This window comes from Glandiceps talaboti, chromosome 2 (assembly GCF_964340395.1).
Source record: "Glandiceps talaboti chromosome 2, keGlaTala1.1, whole genome shotgun sequence".
Lineage (NCBI taxonomy): Eukaryota > Metazoa > Hemichordata > Enteropneusta > Spengelidae > Glandiceps > Glandiceps talaboti.
Genome location: NC_135550.1, coordinates 17,098,403 through 17,119,483, shown reverse-complemented (window position 1 = coordinate 17,119,483; position 21,081 = coordinate 17,098,403). Strand labels below are relative to the sequence as shown.

The window sequence follows — 21,081 nt, the reverse complement described above, 5'->3', positions numbered from 1 at the left end:
TCTCCAATGTCTATAATGGAGGCCTAAATTCTAATCTAGATTTATGCATATTCCATACATGATATGAGGCATGGATAGCAGATTGTGCGTAGAGTTAATTTGCCGACAATTTTCAATCGGGGGGGGGGGGGGTATCAAGAGAACAATTGAGGGAGGGAAAACTGTGGAAAGCAATCCTACTAAATTCTTTCTCCAAGGATAACAACAAAATCAGTATTCGTGTATGCTGTCATATTATCACGTTGGTGTTTTAAAATGTCTCCTTGGTGTTACCGTAATTTTAAAAACACCCACATATCGCGGGAGGGGACATACCCCCCCCCCACCCACACACATATGCATCATCATAATAAAGTAAGTGACATGTATAATATCGATAAATTTCATCAGACATCACCCAACCAAAGTGTGTATATATATTAAATGCATGTGTGTGTGTGTGTATGTGTGTGTGTGTGTGTGTGTGTGTGTGTGTGTGTGTGTGTGTGTGTGTGTGTGTGTGTGTGTTTACCTTGATAAAAATTCCATATCCGTTCGGTAGAACGTCACAGTGATACTGAAGACAACTCTTCAGATATGCAAACAAATTATATTTTTTCGGCCAAATCAAGCCCTTCCTTGATGTTTTTTTTGAAATTCAAGGACTATTAAGTGTGTTTTCTCAGTGGTGCTATCTTAATATGTTAAGGTAATAAAAATTCATGAATTTTAGCTTATAGAAACCTGAACAAACTGAGAAAAGATTCTCACGGTATCTTGAAATATTGCTTGCCATACCATTGCATGTAAAAATATTTCATCGTTATGAAAAAGGTTTAGTTACTATTCTTAGTAATGCTGTCATCCGTTTTCTGTCATTTGGATTGTCAGTCGTTTTAGGGTCACCCGTAATTTGATTTGATGGCAGTCACCCGAAATTTGATTTGACAGTTAGCGCAAACCTTCGACATTTGTAGGTAGTTTCCTTGAAAACAAATTCATATTTACAGTATCGATAGCTATTTATCATGTTCACACTAATACATGTATACTGGGACGATCATTGGCGCCCCCATAGTACCTGCAATGTCAATGTTGAAAACAAACTAGGATGCCATTTACACGTCGAACAGAGGGGGGAAATAAATGCTTGGCACTCTCAACTTGGGTACTAGTATATTAAGTTATAACTCCAGTAATCTTGAAGCACGTGACAGAAAAAAACTGACAGAACTGTACTGTTCACATGCCTTTGTAGTTTGCGATGTTGAATAAATATTGTCGACGAACGTCTACCGCGAAAGTACACCCTTTAAGAAAGTATTCTTAGAAACATTTGTATCAACATAGGAACATTTCATAATATAAGAACATTTCTTATCAACATATGCAATTTTACATGGGAGTGTACAGTTCATTGACTTGCGCAATATTAATAATATTCACATGAAGTTGGTCGTTCAAAGTCTGAGTGGATCGAGTCTAAGAAGTTCTGAGTTGGTCAGCTATCAAGTTTTTTTCACTTTTGGATGTTTTCTAAAAATCCTCCGGCACCCCAACCAGATATCAAATGGTGAAATCCTTACTACATGTTACTGTGATTACTTGCAATATTTTCTTCTTCATTCCTTAGTCTAATACTCCGTCTGATAAGGTATAGAAACAGAGAGCAGTCGGCTAGGCTTTGCATGCAGGGCAGATACGTTGGTAGCTTCACACTCGTCGTGTCTCTGCAATCTGAGGGTACCGGGTTAAGGGTCGAAGGTCAAAACATTAAGCGCATGCGTGTACTCCATCATCGATTTCATTGATGATTCTTGCTTGTGCAACAACCTGCCTCCTAAATGTATATCGGTTTATATGGCTTGTATTGGAGATAAAGCTAGCATGTAAGCCTAATATAATTTGACTTATTTAATGCACAAACTATTGTGGTTACAGATTCCATAATACAAAGGTGTTCATGAACAGATTGTTTCATGTTTTGATACTAATAATATTACCATCACCCGGCCGTATTGTTGTACATGGATTGTATCATCTGAGTAACGACTAACGTTACCCATCGTTTTCTCTTGATCTTCGCTATCTCACTAAGAGACACTTCATCGGTTTCACCGGTAAGAAATTAACGATGTCGAAGACCGCTTGTCCCAATTGTGGGGGAAGTGAAATTGATATTGATCAAGCTCGTGGAAATGCCGTCTGTGTTGGATGTGGGTCGGTGTTAGAAGACAATATCATCGTATCAGAAGTCAACTTTACAGAAAATGCTCTTGGAGGGGCTTCAGTGATTGGACAATATGTGTCAGCAGAAGGTAAATATCCCTCACCCAGATAGTGTGATAGTAGAGGTCATGACCCTACACTTGAAGTCTTTACTCGGCTTTGAAATACAATGTAGTCACCTTTCAGCAATATAAATGTTAACATTCTGTAAATATTTATAACTTGGAAAAAGTAGTCATAGATAGGGAAGTAGCTGGCTATATGGCCCTTGGCCAATGCTTAGTGTAAAATACTGTTTAAAAAATCACTATAATGATTTGCTTTCATGCTTGTGTTCTCTGTAGGTGGTAAAGCCCACTCTTTGGGTAGCAGTTTCCATCATGGCTTTGGTAAAGAATCCAGAGCAGTGACACTCCAAAATGGTAAGTATGAAATACATGTATAATTCACAAATTATTACAGATGAATCCTTGCTGACATCTTTACAGCATGCAGGCTTCTACACACAGTGTGACTGTGTATTAAAGTGAATGATAGAAAACTCAAGTTTATTTTACACAGTATTATTAGTGATAAGTTAATCCACCATTATACCATGAAACTTTGGTAGGGAGGATTTCTTAATGTTCTTTAAGATAGATTCACAGATGGACAAGACTTCAACTTCAAGATGATCTATTACAATGCCAAGTATTGATTGTGACAACACAACAATAACAGGCAAATTATGTCAAATCAATATGTTCCCAAATCTAATGATTTCTATAATGTGTACATGTATGCAAATGAGCATCCTTGCAATCCTCATACTCAGACTCGCATGAACGAAGTTATGTTTTTGCAAATGGGTATGATTGAGTGTGATTACGCAGGGTATGTGCGTACACTCAAGCTTACTATGTTTTCTGTTGTACTTTCATGAGTGCCACAAATCATATCACAGTCACTTGCAAAAATACCTGATGTATACCTTACTGGCACTGATTACGTTATGTTGTTATGTTTATCCTGTAGGTAAAAGAAAGATCCAGGCACTAGGTGCACAGCTAAAATTAAACCAACACTGTATAGATACAGCTTATAACTTCTTCAAGATGGCTGTCTCCAAACGATTGACAAGGGGTAGAAAGACCAACCATGTAGTTGCAGCATGTCTGTATTTAGTGTGCAGAACTGAAGGCACACCTCGTATCTTTTTACATATACATGCTACCATTCGTCTTTGATTTGTCAGCCGTAATCAGCTGTTTATAGATTTTGTTTTTATTTTGATGCCCCAAGTGTTTGCTCCTACTGATGGCTATGTCTTTATCTTGACATCTGCATGTGCTTGTCCATAGGGATAAATGAGAGAGCAAGCACATTTCTGTTACATTTAGTTAGCATTTGTATTGTTCGGTATAGAGAGCTACATCAATGTTATTATATAAGGGGGGTGACACACGACAGTGGATACCAAGCTTTCAGCTGACGAAGATAGACATAAACTAAAACTATTGTTGTGACATGTTGATATACTAGTAAACTATGGAATGGACATTTGTTTAAATATACTCACAGTAGGGTAGCATTTCTGATGAAGTCAATAATCATACAGTGTACATTTTGGGGACTTACACTATCTTGATTACCAGGTGATTATATCTGTACAACCAGGGCACCGCTACCATCTATTTATGTAATCTAGAACATTGAGCAACAATATTAGTTTTAGTTTGTCTATCTTAGTAGGGTGAAAGCATGGTTTCTACAGTAGTATCCTATATTATTATTAGTTTGGGTACTGTCCATCGATGCTCAACAATTGTTGGTGGTGCTGTATAGTGTACCAATTCAATACTGCCACAGTGAGAACAAAAATACCAGTGAAAGTCTGTGATATGAGAAATGAAAGACAGTGTCATCATTAGTTGTTTTAAGTAAAAAATGTGAAGAACTACATCATGGCAGTAAAACACCTTTATGAAATGTAAACTAAATGACATCATTGCGTCTTGAGATATATGTATTCATGTATAGTAGAATTGTCTCACTAGTCCAGTGATGGAATTATATACAACCAACAACAGGCTAGCAGTAACAAACAGAACTTGTTACAAACATGACAAGTAAACTTGTTAATGCTTTCCTGTCATTGGTTGTAGTAAAGCGCCACCAACGGTTGGAATGTGCATCAACGTATGATATCATAGTGAGTTTCTCCTTAAAACAGCATTTGTAGATATGTTACTGGACTTCAGTGATCTACTTCAGGTTGGATATTATTATAATTGATCAATATGTAGTCAAAAATCACTGGAATTTTACTTTGGACAATTGCGTGCATTTCAATTTGCCACTTTTATGACCTCTATGTGACATACGACCAGGCATTCCTGGAGGCATGTGAAAAAACTATTTACTCCAAACAAGAATTTTATATCTCTTGAATATCTTAGTTTGCTTTGCAAGCTGATAGAAATATCAATCTCTGTTGTTGGAAGAGGTAGTGTGGCAATTAGGAACACAGTACAGTAGTACTACAGTAGTTGAATGGCATGCTTATAATTTAATGTAAATTTATTCAAAAATGACACCTGTCATACTAGTCTGTGGTCAAAAGAAGGTCTGAAAGTCAACTGTACAATACACTCAAAGGGTAGATAATGGATTTCTTTCCATGTTCCATGTTGAGTTCTTTCCGTGTTGTTTATTAACATGCCGTGTTTCCTTGTCAACAAATGTCAGCATAGTTCTCCTTCCTTGTTTCCATAGTTCACCACCATCTCAATGATCAAATGAATTATTTTATATCTGTAAATTTCTATGACATTTTTTATAAATAAAAATTGTCTGCCTATCTAATTAGCTGTTAAAAACAAGCATACTGCATGAACAGAAAATTAAGCAAAAAAAAATCAGGTGGCAGAGATAGACACAAGTTAATCACAATTCTTGCTTCTTTATTTGAGGCCCTTGTGGTTCATGAGTATTCACTGTAGCAACAATGACAAATTTCTACCATTTTCATTATTTTAGGTGAATGTTTATGTCCTGGGTAAAACTTACCTCAAATTGTCAACAGAGCTCCACATCAACCTACCAGCTATAGGTACAGTACCATAATATTATTATGTGTTCATGTCCTATATGATCTATTTGTCAATACACACTTCACATTAGCATATACAAAATTGTAGTAACTGTAAACTTACATAGGGACTTAAGTAAGGCTGATTTCACCATAGCTGCGCTTCACATTCATAGGAAACCTTGCATCACATGGACTTTCTCAAATGGAGCTGTAAAAATTGGCAATTGTACTATGAAAAGACCTGCTTTACACTTGGGCTGGGCATCATAGCAATTGTGGATTTGTGAAATGATTTTACTGGGTACGCAAGCATAACAAATGCAGCTAAGATGAAATCAACCTCACCTTTGTTTCACTCCAACTCATGACTAGCGCCCTCTATGTGATGTGAAGTATAGGAGTGATTGATTCACAAGTGTTGTTACTGTCATTTGGAAGAGTTTCTCTGTTGAGAATCTCTAGTTATTGTAGAACAAGTATGCTTTCTATACTACATTCACAAAGCTTTACTTTACATGTTAAATGAGCATAGGTTACATACCTGTTTGCGGACAGACTACATGACTGACATCACATCTCACACACAGTGTAGTCACTCAGGAACCTCATGTACCTTACAACTAGGAAAACATGTAGTCACTAGTCAGGCAAGCAAGACTAATCATTTTGTTATATGTATGTTTATCATAATCTTTCTACAATCTGCTTTCATACAAAAAGTTATGTAAAATGCACTTCCTTATCCTGTTTTGAAATGCCAAAATTTCTCACCAGACAAATTGAATATCACAATTTGTTATTTATTTAGGGTTACCTTCCAGCATGTCTAAAAATAACCAACTCTGATAGAAAGATCAGTGTATTGTCACTTCTTATCATGACTGTGAGTAGTGTATTGTGGTGTTGCTAAGACCATAGAATGACACAACTGCTCACAGATGTTTAGTGAATAGAGTCTTAATACCAAGTGAGAAAGTAAAGAGCCAATGGACAACCATTCATACAGTCTTAGTTATACAGTATATCATGTTTAATATAAACAACAAAATTTAATGTACATAATTATTGTCTTGAAAATTAACACCTAGTTTAGCTACTTGATACTAGTGCAAATTTTGCTAACTGTTAAAAGTGATCATATGTCGATAGTTGGGAGGGGGGGGGTGCAGTGCACTCCATAGGAACTGTGAGTAGATGTACTGTCATCTTTTGACTTTTGTTTGATAACCTTCTGAACGCAGCCACATCTGAGGTCTTACTACTTAACACCTAGGCTATCCTGAGTGAATTATCTGAGATGAACCCTGACTCTGTGTATGTCATAATACCCTAATGAACATTGTAAAATGGTGTGTTACCACAAATACAAGACTATTGATACATGTATAATTACAAGGGGATAAAGAGATAGTATTTGGAAATAAATTATTTATAGCACTGACAAATCTAAGATATTGTTAAAAATAACAGCCATCATTGCACAATATGACAAAACAATAATCTAGAGAGTACATGGTAAAGTTATTCATTTTTTACACAAGAATATCTCAATAACTAGAAATCTTTACCACTAAAAATATGGCAAGCATTCAAAAGATGAGCCTGATGGTTTAGTAAAATAATGCAAGGATTGTTAAAATATCTCATTGGATTAATATTGCCACTTCGCATATTACAAATCCATGTGCTCAAAGTCTTGTTCCTGCAAGTGTTTTTATTTACTGGGGGTGGAGGAATTTACAAAATGACTTTAAAGTCTGGTGTTTCACTCACCTTTCCATACTACAAAAGAATGTATGGGCAAAATGATTAAGTCAATATAATATATACATTTTTATATTGTATTAAACTGAACCACATCACAAACTCTGTAAGATATAAGATTGATGTACTCTGAAGCAATTTTTTACCATCAAACTGATGTTCTCAAGCACCTGTTGTTTTTTTATGAACATGATCTAAGTATTGAACACCCTGCTTAGAAACTAGTATTTTCATGTAACAACAAGACAACAGTAGCACCATCATTGATGTAGCTACATGTACATCAGTGAAAAGTTTGGCCACAGTTCTATAAAATTTAAAGTAATGGCCCTTGCTACCATTGTTTATATCATCAGTGTCCAATTAATAACAAATGCTCACAATCCACTAATTGTTAACCAATTAAATGTCATAAATATTTGTATGTACTGCCAGTAAAGTAATATTTTAGACTGTACACTGTACAGGAGTTATGTGAAACAAGTCTTCAAGTTTTAACTACTGAATTTCACTGGCTTTGACTACCAAGAAATAAATTGTCCACAGAAAATGCAAATTATAACCACCAGTATTTTCTTGTTGTAGACTTAAAATATTAATGTATACTATTTGTATTTGCACATTTATGGCTTCAAGCATAAAAGATCATTTCTGGTATCTGTCCACCCTGTACGCCAGTACCATTGGTGCTCTCTGTGGAACACTGAAATTGAAATGTAACATCATTGCAGGACACTTCAGTCAGACCCTCTTGACCAAAGTAACTGAGTTCAGTTCCCTCTAGTATGACACTAGCAGTGTAATATGTATCCTGTTCAATTTGAATTGGGTGCTCAAAAAGCACTGGGAAAGTATTACTGGATCCGTCAGAGAAAAACTGGGTGTGTCTCTGCCCAAGAATTTTGCCAGCACGCTTTAATTCTATGTGTACCTTGTATTCATAAGCTCCCGAGCTAGACCCATATAACCCATACCCTGCAATGAAAATACGCTTGTCAACAGCAAACTGTATACTGTCAGTACGGCCACGATAGCGCCACTGATTGCTGCGATATGCAGATGACTGAAAGCGATGCACACGTCTTGGTTTCAGACCTACACGTGGCTTGGAACAGAAGTCTAGTTTAGGTTTGTGTCTAGCTGTGTAATGTAGAAAGATATCAGTGGTTTCCTTCAATGTTAGTAGACCAGATGTGGCCACGTTGTTGGCAAATTCTTCAATTGGCATGGCAGGAACCCGTACCACATACAAAGACCTGCCTAGCACTTTGCGCTTATTTTCAGGGGTAGGTTTCAAATCTTGCCTCTTACATTCTACCTCTGCCCACCTAGCAGCAGCTTCAAAAATTACACTCTCCTTAGCATTCAGTGTTTCCCTACACAGTACAGACTCCAGAGTTGTGTGATCAATATCACAGAATCCATCAGATTTCAATGCTTCCTCTGCTTGAGCATCAATGACTTCCCAACAACGCTGCGTCAGTTCAGGTTCTTCAAACAGTCTGCTTTGACTGAGAAATATGCAGGCATTCCTGGCACTGAGACTGGTCTCTAAGAATCCCACACAGGCTCTAGCCAGATGTGGAACTATGTACTTCTTGGCCGCATACAGAGTACTCAAAACAGTGTCTGCGGTTAAGTCTATCTCGTCACAGTATAAATACCTACAGATGAAATAAAGAGAGGAAAATGTCAGTAATGGAAAACAAAATGTTTGCATGGACATAAAATATTTCAGTATACAGAATTAGGAAGGGTTCACAGAAAGTCTGTTAACAGCTGTGCCGTTTTAACTACCACAGGAGTGTGTCATGAACCCTTGCAGAGTTCTGTTAGTGGCTGCATGCCAGATATCCCCTTTGAAATAATTACCCTGTCGTACATACTATGTGATGTAACTTTAGATTGCCTTGCACATCTAGTGACACCATGGTACTTTTAATTTTTTTTTTTTTTTTTTTTTTCTGGGGGGGGGGGGGGGGGGGGTGTGTGTGCCAGAATGACAGTTATGTTGTCAAGAATAATTATCAAGAATCTAGTTTGACTTTAGATGTAGTGAATATTGCACAATTTTTAACCTTAGTTTTATGCCCACAAATTGAATTCCACTGATATGAAGAAAGTCAGTAATATTTGTAAATGCATGAACATGAATCTGCAACAATAGCGTGACAAGCATTTACTCTGGAGTCTCGCATATTTTAGATTGTTGAAGTCAAGCTATCATTACATTGATATTATTTAATCTTTGGTGAGCATGTCAACTGAACATATATAGAAATGTCAAAAGTAACTCACTCTGGACAAAGTGAAACAGTACATGTACACTTGTTCTTTACCTTTAGCTACATTGTATCGCTAAAACAAAGGGCAATTTTTCGACAAAGTAAAAAAAAACAAGATATGCAATTTCTAACGCAAAAGTAGAGAAAGAAAAGGTTGAAAGACAAAATGAAAGGAAAACTAAAAATAAGTGATCATATGAAATTTACGTAGACTAGTTTGTCGTTCACAAAATAGTTGTTGAATTATGTACTCAATCAACCAACCATATAAAGTGCATTTCATTTGCCATATGGATGTGGGACGTCCATGTTGTACCTACTTGAGTAAATTGATAAATGCTTGTGCCTCAACGTCTGGTATTTCAATATCTGCCCTGTTTTCTGCCAAGTCGCCGTAGAACATAGCATAGAAGACAGAACTTCCTGTAGCTAGGACGTATTTATGAGCTGGGACTCGCTGACACAAATTCTTCGGTCCAACTAGAAAATGAACGTCACTCATTAGCTCGTTCTGGAGCATGTAGGCATTTCTCTCCCGAACTGTTGCTTTATTTGCCTGCCAGTTCTCGCTTACCGTCACTGGTGGTGTAACCTGCGTGTCTGTCATCATGCAAACACGTTTGTCGTCGTTGTTGTCACTGGGTACGACAACTTGCTTGAAATCGGAATGACTGTAATCCATTGTTGACAATGTTGTTATTGAAAAGGCTAGGCTGAGGGATTCACACAGCGCTCACTTACTGATCATGGTGATTGCCTATAAATGGTCAGCGACGCCCGTAGTAGACACACAGTAACGGAAATTGTTATCAACTGGAACTGATTAACACAGGACACGATTGTGGCAAGGACGCTGTTCTGACCACAACAATTTCCTGCTGCTCGGGGATTCGACAGATGTTTATGATGGACGGAGACCGGAGAGTCGTCGAGACCCCAAATTTCCCAGGCGTATCGGAAATCTTCAACAAATTTATGTCATATATTCCGGATACACCGCTCTTACCATATTGAGGCTGTACTGGATGTCTAAATAAATATGCATGTAGAAGTTTCAACGCAAAATCAAAAGAAACCCCAGTTTGTTGTTTTCACACGTACCAGAGTCTCAACTTCACAGACGAACGGTCGCCATCTTTAATAAATTCACGTTACCCATGATGCTAATCGGTATTGATGATTGACAGTCAAGTCAGCGGTGAATAACGCACATACTTTGATGTGCTTGTTTGTGAGCTAGCTCAGTTTGAGCTGTCAGTCACATAATGATCATAAATTGAGGGAAGGATAACAAAGTACGATTTGCATAACAATGTACAAATAAAATAACAATAAAGTAATTCAGTAAAAACAAACATGACTGCCATGTCACCTTATCAAGCCAAAACTTGCCTACACTGAGAATGTAAAGTGTACATAGCAACTAGACAAAATAAATATTAAATATACCCTTTGACATTTACAACTAAAAAGCTCAGTTTACAAATTACAGAAGAAAATAAATTGTACAATAATTTCAGAAAAAATCTTTTAATCACAGAAATGATACTTTTTTATCATAATATCTGAAGTCAGAGTGCCCTATGACAAATAGGTGTGTGTTTGTGTGTGCACTTTTCCTGAAAACAAAACATAACAAAAAAATGCCTAAAATATTTAGCAGTAGTCTGAAGCATCACTACTATTCAGAATATTGTAGATTTTATGGTATATTTTCCCAATTGATTGTAAAATTTCCATATTTTATGCAAAGTTTATTAAAAGTCTGCATTTTTATTTATGTTTGTCTTCATAATTTGTAAACAGTCAATGTCTGTTGGCCTTATGTCTGGAGATTGTCATCTGACCAAGTAAATAATTATATTGCCGTGATTCCTGCAGAATGGCTAATTTAATACACAATCAATGTTAGAAGTATCAGCAATACAAAAAATTTTGCAGTTACTAAAAAATTTATAATATAATATTGTGTCTATATTTTGATCTAGATCCATGTCTGTATATTCCACGTTTTGCTCACAAATTGGAATTCAGTGAAAAGACACATGAAGTATCAATGACAGCATTGCGACTCGTATCAAGGATGAAGAGGGATTGGATGCATACAGGACGTAGACCTTCAGGTCTCTGTGGTGCAGGTAAGAAATTGAACACATACAGGATATAGACCTTCAGGTCTCTGTGGTGCAGGTAAGAAATTGAACACATACAGGATGTAGACCTTCAGGTCTCTGTGGTGCAGGTAAGAAATTGAACACATACAGGACGTAGACCTTCAGGTCTCTGTGGTGCAGATAAGAAATTGAACACATACAGGATATAGACCTTCAGGTCTCTGTGGTGCAGGTAAGAAATTGAACACATACAGGACTTAGACCTTCAGGTCTCTGTGGTGCAGGTAAGAAATTGAACACATACAGGACTTAGACCTTCAGGTCTCTGTGGTGCAGGTAAGAAATTGAACACATACAGGACTTAGACCTTCAGGTCTCTGTGGTGCAGGTAAGAAATTGAACACATACAGGATATAGACCTTCAGGTCTCTGTGGTGCAGGTAAGAAATTGAACACATACAGGACGTAGACCTTCAGGTCTCTGTGGTGCAGGTAAGAAATTGAACACATACAGGACGTAGACCTTCAGGTCTCTGTGGTGCAGGTAAGAAATTGAACACATACAGGACATAGACCTTCAGGTCTCTGTGGTGCAGGAAAGAAATTGAACACATACAGGATATAGACCTTCAGGTCTCTGTGGTGTAGGTAAGAAATTGAACACATACAGGATATAGACCTTCAGGTCATAATGTATTTTAAATCTTTCAGAATTGAATGTTAAATCTTTTGGTAGATAATAAACACTTTTAGAGAAGGCAACTGCCGAATGTATAAACTGTGCCTAATTACATAGAGAGTGAAAAGTACAACACAGTTAAGTAGATGAATATGATGAACAATACAAACTGGCCCTTCTCTTTGCACATATCCTAAAAGTCGGGATGGGCCATTGGTTTGGTTTCTTGGGCTGAGCCATTCTCCTTGATCATTCAGATTTTAATCAGTTTGCCATTATCATCCAGACATTTTTACCATACCTTGCTTAGGTAGACATTGTCCAATGAAAGTAGTTTTATTACCATCATAATGTGTGATAATGTACAAGTATTTATTACAAATTGTTTTTTGACAGCATTGCTGGTTGCAGCTCGTCTTCATGATTTCAGTAGAACACAGAAAGAAATCATTCGTGTTGTCAAAGTGTGTGATGCAACACTAAGGAAAAGGTAAACAATCACTACTTTCATATCACCCAGACTTTTTTATTTCAGATTTTTTACTCCATATTTAGTTAAAGCTCCACTAACTTATCAAAAATCCTCCACTTTTGTTTTAATATTTCAAGGAAGACCAAAAAGACACAAAAGTATCTCCTCATACTGATAATCTTTCCTTTTCTTTGTGAACAGATTAACTGAGTTTGAAGAAACCCCATCCAGTCAATTGACCATTGATGAATTTCAAAAGATTGACTTGGAAGAGGAGCAAGATCCACCAGCATTTACAATGTCCAGGAGAAAAGCTAAGCTAGCCCAGGTAGGTATGGGAGCAAGATCCACCAGCATTTGCAATGTAAAGCTAAGTTAGCTCAGGTACTAGGTATTGTATATATAGTTGGATCTAGACTTGTAAAGTCATTTTCTCTAGTTTATGTATTATGTGACCTCTCTAAAATAGCCTCAGTATTGTTTAGGTAAGGATTTAAAGAGATGAGGAGCTCCTAGCTCTGTTTGTTTCCCAGAATGCCTCACTCCACTGTACAGCAGGCCACTTTGAAGCCAGATTTGCCACTTTCCAGAGTGCTTATTTGAGAGAGGTTGCATGATACAGGGTTGCTGAAAATGATTTTACTGGGCATCTTAAACATACAAAAATACAGCTAAGATCATATCAGACTTGTCTTTAACAGCAATTTATTCATCTCTCACAAACAGATTGAAGAAATCAATAAGCTACCAGAAATTCAAGAGGAATTGACATCAGTGCAAATGGAAATAGAAAAAGCTCTACAGAAGAAATCAAAAAGTGAGTATATGTTCATGTAACCCTGTCATTGACATATCAAATCAGATCATAGCAGTTGTGCCATATCAAATCAGATCATAGCAGTTGTGCTATATCAAATCAGATCCTAGCAGTTGTGTCATATCAAATCAGATCATAGCAGTTGTGTCATATCAAATCAGATCCTAGCAGTTGTGTCATATCAAATCAGATCATAGCTGTTGTGCCATATCAAATCAGATCATAGCAGTTGTGTCATATCAAATCAGATCATAGCAGTTGTGCTATATCAAATCAGATCATAGCAGTTGTGCTATATCAAATCAGATCCTAGCAGTTGTGTCATATCAAATCAGATCCTAGCAGTTGTGTCATATCAAATCAGATCATAGCAGTTGTGCCATATCAAATCAGATCCTAGCAGTTGTGCTAATGATACTTTGATGCTGATTTACATGTATCTGTGAAATACTAAATTTTCACTTCACTAATTTCATTGGTATGATTGTTCTATATTACAGATATTAGAAACATAGTCAGAACTCATTTTATTACCCTGGTAGTTGAGCCTTCGGTTTTCTAAGATAGACACAAACTAAAACTATTGTCACAACATGTTGATACAACAGTGATAAGCTATTGAATGGATGTTGGTTTAATTTATAGTCTCTGTAGAGAGACATCTCTGAAAACTAGTTTAATTAGAGTTCCATGAACATGCAGTGCTGTTTTGGGACTTCCAGTGTTTATACTATGTTGATCACAGGGTGATTACAATCGCACAACAGAAGAATTTACCACATTGAAGACCAGTAGATTTAGTTTGCATCTATCTTAGTAAACTGAAGGCTGGAGTACCAGTGTCGTAATTGGTGCATTGCTCTGTATATTTCTGATATTAGAAATACAGTCACAGCTAATTTTAATTAACACATTGCTGTATATTTCAGATATCTCTGATGTCTCAACAGTGTCAGAGGACAACCTTGACATGGACGACACATTGGAGTCTGTTGACAAACAAATAGTAGAAGAAAGTCTTGGCACAAAGTCAGAAGTTTGTGATAACAATGAGGTCCAGCAAACTCTTGCTCATGAGAGTCCTTCAAAATGTATCACAAATGATGAACATGATACTCAAAATAGAACAGCTGATTTAGGAAATGAACAAGTCTCAGACAATACTACAGAAAACAAATCCATGTCGGAAAACATCTCAGGAAATAAGTCTGTTGTTTCAGAAACTTTAACAGATAACGAGTCGGTTATTTTGGAGCACGGCAGCCAAGGAAGTAGCAAAGGTCAAATTGATGACCCATCGTTAGATTTACTAATTAGTGGATCATTAGAAACTAATTACTTTGCTGGTCCTAGACCATCAGCATTAAGTCTTGGACTCAAAGAAACAATTGAGGAGTGCCTCAGGGTCCCAGAAGAGAAAGGTAAGTGACAACTGGTGTTTATGTATTTTCTTATCTATACATAAAGTTTTGTCTGCTATGGTTCTGTTTAGATGTGTAATGTTCAACTGTCAAAACAAACAATGAAAGTAAACAAATGAATTGGATTGATAACACTTAGCACATCTATTGGATGTACAGACATTTGTGCTACATTTCATCCTTTGATAAGATAAGTTTCATGGCCTCTTTATGTAATAACTTACATTCATAAATGAATTTCAAATCCCCCTAGTATGTTATGTACACATAAAGTGGCCATAAATCAGTTGTACCATGTGACATTGATATTATACATGCCTACTCTTGGCAATATGTTTGGTAATGGTGGTAGAGTAGTAACATCTAGCTGAGATCCCTGGGGTTCCTTGTTTCAATCAGGGGTTCATTCCTCAAAGTATAATACAAACAACTATGGTTATTACCAGCCGGATATCTCATCTCTGTCACAGAGGTTCCCACATCCCGGCAAAAGTAATTTTATTCAGGTTTGTATGTAATGAAATGTATGGAGCGTGCTTCAATTTTCTAGCCGTCTGAAATGAAATGAAATCAAGCAGTGAACAGCTTTGGCTGGCTTATACTGGTCATAATACAATTATGCAATCATGAGTGGCTGGCATTGCACTGTGATTCAATATGATTGACAGATATAGCATGATAACTTTGATACTCAACTTGATGTATCAACAAACTAGAAGAGTTATGACAGGATAGACAATACACATTATACAGTCTACGATATGATAACTGATACTTAATAATCACATCTCATTTTAGTTGTGGAAGAAGATGATGGTGAATTGGATTTGACTGGTATTGATGATGTAGAATTGGAAATGGTTAGTATCAAAATATGTTTGGTGTAGGGATGGATGGGGATTGGGTCAGGTCAAATATATCAGTGGAATGTCATTCTTACAAGCCAGAACACATATTTCAGCTGAAGCAATGAAATATGGAACTACTGGAATGGTGCTGTAAAGAGGTCCGTGATTTACGACATTGTGGGATGGGTGAAATAGGAAATATCAAGGAGGTTTGGTGTCACTAATTGGTGTAGAAGTGAGTGTGCATTGGATCAGGTCAAATATATTGATGAGGTTGGGATTTTGGTTGGGATAGGGTGAAATACGAAGTATCAAAACAGGTTTGGCATCATTATTGGTGTAGGAGAAGTCAATGAAATCAAAAACTAGTAATTACATCTGAAGGATAAAAACATGTACTTGTAACACAGCCAATATCTGCTTTCCATCAACAGTTCATTTTGAGTGAAGATGAAGTGCAAGTAAAGACTGAAATTTGGACGAAGGAAAATGCTGAGTACTTGAAACAACAACAAGGTGAGTTAGTGTACAATCAGGTTATTTACAGGGAGTAGGTAGTAAATCTGATCTGTAGCATACTTGTTTCTGATCAAGAGTTTTTCATCATTGTCAAGTCATACATGAGTATCACATTCCCTTCATTCAGCTACTAAGAGAACACCTACTTTCAGCACAATTTGTGACATGCAGTAGCCATGTATTTTCAAACTGCACACTTAGACTGTGGAATTCTTTGCCATTAATTTATACATACAGCAATCATCAAATCTGAACACTTTCAAGAACAAACTAAAGACACATATGTTCAAAAAACATTTTGCGTGCATTGACCCTTATTGGCACCTTTGAACAGTACTATGGTTCTGGAGTCTGGCACGTTATAATTTTTTTCGAATAGGTTAGATTAGATTAGATTAGATTAGATTAGATTAGATTAGTATCACTGGATAATCAATATTGGATGTATGAAATTATTTTCCCATCGAAAGCAATGTAAGGTACAACTTACAGATGAGATTAAAAGACTCTCTTCACTTTTAAAAAACTATGAGAAACACACAGAAGAGCTAAAATAAGGACTGAACAAAAAGATCACACATCATTGGCAAATGAATGAATGAAATGTATAATATATCATTTGTTGGATGCACACACACACACATGCACACGCACACATGTGCACACACACATGTGCACACACACACACACCCATACATATGCACACCCACTCATTCACTCACTGCCTAAAGATTGCCTCCCTCTTATTTGCAATGTATGCATAAGGGAGCTGAGAAGTAAAATGCTATCTTTTACTTAAACAGAAAAAGAAGAAAAAGAGAAAAGAGATAGGGAGTTGGGTATTATAAAACCTGAAGCAAAAAAGGTATGTAACACTCGTCACAAAAACTAGTCATCATTACCATTCTAGTGGGACATCTCTTGAAACAACACAGATGTCAGGCTGAATAGTTAAAGTTGACACATCAAATTTATAGTTAGTAATAGTAAAGTTACTTTATTGGAATCTGGTTTTTGAAGCGACTACATAGCTTTCGTCCAAATCACTCAGATGTCATCAACATAATGATGGTATGCCGTTTGGTCAGGTGACCTCCTAATAGAATCAACTGACAGATTCCAATAAGGTAACTTCACTGTTACTATTATAAAAAATGGAGTCAAGTATCAATTTCTATTCACTATCAAATTTATACTTACATGAGACAGAGATTTGTTGTCAGGCATAAGGATTTATTTATGTTACTAGCAACAGTAGTGAGAGGGAGAAGTTTTTCAAAATTTCAGTTCAGTTATAGAAACTTATTACACCATGCACAGGAAATATGGTATTTATACACTGGTCGTTCTGTCACAACAGCATGCATAATTCTATGTCATTGTGGGTTCTGATTTACTCAACTTATGAGTCAAAATGTCATTTTCACCATTTTCCCTTAAATCAAGCTTGCTGTGAAATAATTATATTATTCTCCAATATATTTCTTCACTACGACAGAAAGTACTTGTGAGATAATGGTTCTGACAGTATTCACCTTTGACCTGTAGTGACAAGGTCTTATAATGTCACCTTGTATGTTCCTTGACAGAACATAAGAAAAACATTAATAAAAGGTATTATGTATATATATTTTCAGAAAAGAAAATACAAGAAGAAGCCACCAATCCAAGCCAACACTGCTGGTGAAGCCATTGAAAAGATGTTACAAGAAAAGAAAATATCGAGTAAAATTAATTATGATGTGTTACGAGACTTGAACAGGGAAGGTGATGTGGTGAATAAAGTACAAAAAGATGAACCAGTCGTTGTACAACAGATTGTGGAAACCCTTTCATCACCATTACCATTCACTTCAAGTAGGACTAAATCAGTGCTTGGTGGCAGTATCAAGAGGGTACAACCACAGCTAGGCCAGGCAAAACGGAAAACATCACATCAAACCACGGTAAGTTTGGTTGCCTTGGTGATCAGTCAAATGATTTCAATTTTACAGGGTGAAAGGTCAAACCCTATAAGTTATTTAAATTTTACAGCCAAATGTCATTGCCTCATTGATATAATTACAAGAATTACTCATACTCGTACTCACAACTGCTGTGTTTGATCACATATTTTGCCAGCTGTTACATTTGAGTTTACAAAACAAAATTACCATTTTTTGCCATACATGTATATATATTAGTGCCAAGTATATGAACAGCTGTCTAGGTATGTTGTAGTTCCATTCTGTTGTGGTATTTATTTGCTAACTGAAGGTAAACATTTCTTTTCTTTCAAAATACTTCGATAAGTAATGTCATGTAACATAATATTTTCTTACACACTGGTCTCAAAGTATTTTGTAATTATTACCACTGACATATACTCTGATGAAACAACAGCCCTTTATTGATACGTCATCAACTCCCCAGGGAAGTGATAATCAAATCTAGCCTCTCCATGAACACATGTTGAAATCCATCACATTGCAAACTGCATTCTACCAGATGAGTTGACTAGAACACAGTCATTGTTCAAATCTTGCGCAAGGACTTTAGCCCTTTCAGAAAAGAATAGCAGGAGTAAGGCTTGAACCTGCAATTTGAAAGAGTCCAAGCTGGCCAACCTAACCATTCAACTAGTATTATGAATGTTTCCTTTCTAGGCATCGGCTGCCAAAGTGGCACGTTTAGAATCACAACCTACACCAGTGTCACAGGAGGATGTTGAGGTCATTGTGGAGAGTGGTCCAGTAGTGTTTGATGACACAAATGTAATAGAGGAAGATGATGAAATGCATGCAGACTATTATGAAGAAGAGGAGGGTCCAGTCAGTGCTGTACAGTTAATGGCACATGCAGGTATGTCCAGTCATTATCACATATGTACCACATATTACTTGCACTGGTGCAATCGCATACTAGTGGTATTTTCACTGCTGTGCAGTACCGAAAACATTATTGCATACCTGCATGCAAAGAAGGAAGGAATCTTTCATTACACACAAAATCGCATGATTGCGCTGTATGATATTTATGATTTTTATGGAAATTTGCCATTTCAGATAAACGTATGTAATACAAACAGAACCCCATACCACAAGTGTAATTACTCAGGGGTATTTGCACTCTTGCTTGCAGTGTTTTCAGCTGCACTGATTATTTTAGTATTAGGATGTTTATTGATTTGATCTTTATTATTACATGTACTCTGTTTGTACAGGTCTTGACAACTATGATGATTATGAAATTGAAGACATGGACTAGTTACCATACACAGAACACAAGTGAACACATCTACATCCCAGCTTGAACACAAGAGTGATGTTTTATTTCTGAACACATCTACATCCCAGCTCGAACACAGGAGTGATGTTTTATTTCTGAACACATCTACATCCCAGCTTGAACACAGGAGTGATGTTTTATTTCTGAACACATCTACATCCCAGCTCGAACACAGGAGTGGTGTTTTATTTGGTGAACACATCTACATCCCAGCTTGAACACAAGCGGTTGTGTTTTATTTGGTTAACTCATGCCACCTATCTCCCACCTAGACCAAAACAAGTGTGGTGATATATTAGTGAATACATCTACATAACATCCCAACAAACTTGACATGTGCAGTCTGATCACTAGCCTGCAGAAATGGCCAGCAAGATCAAAAGAACCGATCGTACCGAACCTCACTCGGCTAAAATCAAAGATTTCAAAAGAGCAGTTTCAATAGAGATACCGTCTGTGTGTGATTCCAATGCACACAATGGGGTTTGGTTGTTAGCACCAACTCATCTAATAGTAATACTGTGTTGGTCCAATAAAGTTCACACAGGAGACAACCAATTTATATTTTGATAAATACCAATCCCTTTAAAGCTAATCATGTCCAATTTTGTACCAGAAGATTTGTTTTCAATGTTAAACTCATTTGGACTGAGCTTGGGTGTTCTAGGTTTCTATGAAATTCACTGCTCAGTGGACACTCTCCCTAACACAAGAAATTATACAGTTGTTTGATAAAGGCTCAGAAGTGTGTTTTTTACATGAAACAAGACACAGATAACATGGAGTTTGACAAAAACACTAAATTCCTTTGTTTTACCACCCAAATAGTGAAGTGTTCACAACTTCGTAAAAACTCAAAAATCATTCAGTTTGCAGCAGTTGTGTACAATGGATGTTAGCCCAGATACTGTCCTTGTCTCACTCTCGTAAACCTAACACCTAGCTTTCAAACAAAAAAGTAAGCTTGACATAGTGACACAGTGACATGGCTCTGTCTGCTTACTGGTTTGGAACATTTGCCGTTAGGTGAAGAGTTTAATAGTGTGTATGCATTTGGTGCTTGTATGAAGTTGGTGAATGTACATCTACTTTTGTAGATAATGTCAAAATTATGATTTCTTGAAGATTTTGTGTATGATTATCGTCTCTAAAAATGCATAAAAGTGACAATAACTCCTTTATATTTCATGGAATTATTCCTTTGCTACAAGCCTCCTGGAAATAATGGCCAAAAAATGAAATGGGTACAAATGTGATGTAGGTAATAAATGGAATATTGAATTGGTTCAAAATTGAATCAAGTGAGTTCTCCTGTTCCCACATGCAATAAAACCGCTTTGAACTGTTTAGCTGAAAAGGTTCAAAACGACCTCAGGGGTTGGTTTTGAACCAATTCAAAGTAAATCAGTTCAAAACCGACACAGAAGCAAAAGTGAATCAATTCCAAATCCATTGCTCAGTTTTCTTGTTGGGACAATTTAAGTTTGAATCAGTTTTGAATTGATTCAAGTGGTGACAAGTCTATACATGAAATGTGATTCTAGTTTACTACATTGCTTTTAGTTACTTAGCACACCACACAACAATCAATACAAAGATTTTTAATGTCTTGTA

General features: G+C 36.6%; 2 protein-coding genes across 2 annotated transcripts; one reads left to right on the top strand and one right to left on the bottom strand.

Annotated features, from left to right (window-relative positions):
* The first annotated feature begins 2,111 nt into the window (after positions 1–2,111).
* Positions 2,112–20,978, top strand: LOC144450199 (transcription factor IIIB 90 kDa subunit-like). Its single transcript, XM_078140787.1, has 16 exons — positions 2,112–2,297; positions 2,553–2,630; positions 3,223–3,396; positions 4,430–4,461; positions 5,227–5,299; positions 11,319–11,468; positions 12,520–12,613; positions 12,797–12,923; positions 13,322–13,412; positions 14,342–14,833; positions 15,632–15,693; positions 16,116–16,197; positions 17,004–17,065; positions 17,838–18,146; positions 18,846–19,041; positions 19,403–20,978. The coding sequence occupies exons 1-16, from the start codon at positions 2,114–2,116 to the stop codon at positions 19,444–19,446; spliced, it is 2,250 nt and encodes a 749-aa protein (XP_077996913.1). The 5' UTR covers positions 2,112–2,113; the 3' UTR covers positions 19,447–20,978.
* Positions 6,303–10,043, bottom strand: LOC144450728 (BTB/POZ domain-containing protein 3-like). The gene is made up of 2 exons (XM_078141424.1): positions 9,651–10,043; positions 6,303–8,709 (listed from the first exon to the last, which is right to left on the bottom strand). Exons 1-2 carry the CDS (start codon positions 10,010–10,012, stop codon positions 7,677–7,679), a joined length of 1,395 nt encoding a protein of 464 aa, XP_077997550.1. The 5' UTR covers positions 10,013–10,043; the 3' UTR covers positions 6,303–7,676.
* Positions 20,979–21,081: the final 103 nt, after the last annotated feature.

Bases quoted from the DNA above. Each gene is read 5' to 3' on its own strand.
- LOC144450199 (XM_078140787.1), top strand. From the start codon at position 2,114: ATGTCGAAGACCGCTTGTCCCAATTGTGGGGGAAGTGAAATTGATATT. The intron at 4,462-5,226 runs GTTGGATATTAT...TCATTATTTTAG, and splicing joins ACTTCAGTGATCTACTTCAG to GTGAATGTTTATGTCCTGGG. The intron at 17,066-17,837 runs GTATGTAACACT...ATATATTTTCAG, and splicing joins TAAAACCTGAAGCAAAAAAG to AAAAGAAAATACAAGAAGAA.
- LOC144450728 (XM_078141424.1), bottom strand. From the start codon at position 10,012: ATGGATTACAGTCATTCCGATTTCAAGCAAGTTGTCGTACCCAGTGAC. The intron at 8,710-9,650 runs GTAGGTACAACA...TTTCATCTGTAG, and splicing joins GCATTTATCAATTTACTCAA to GTATTTATACTGTGACGAGA.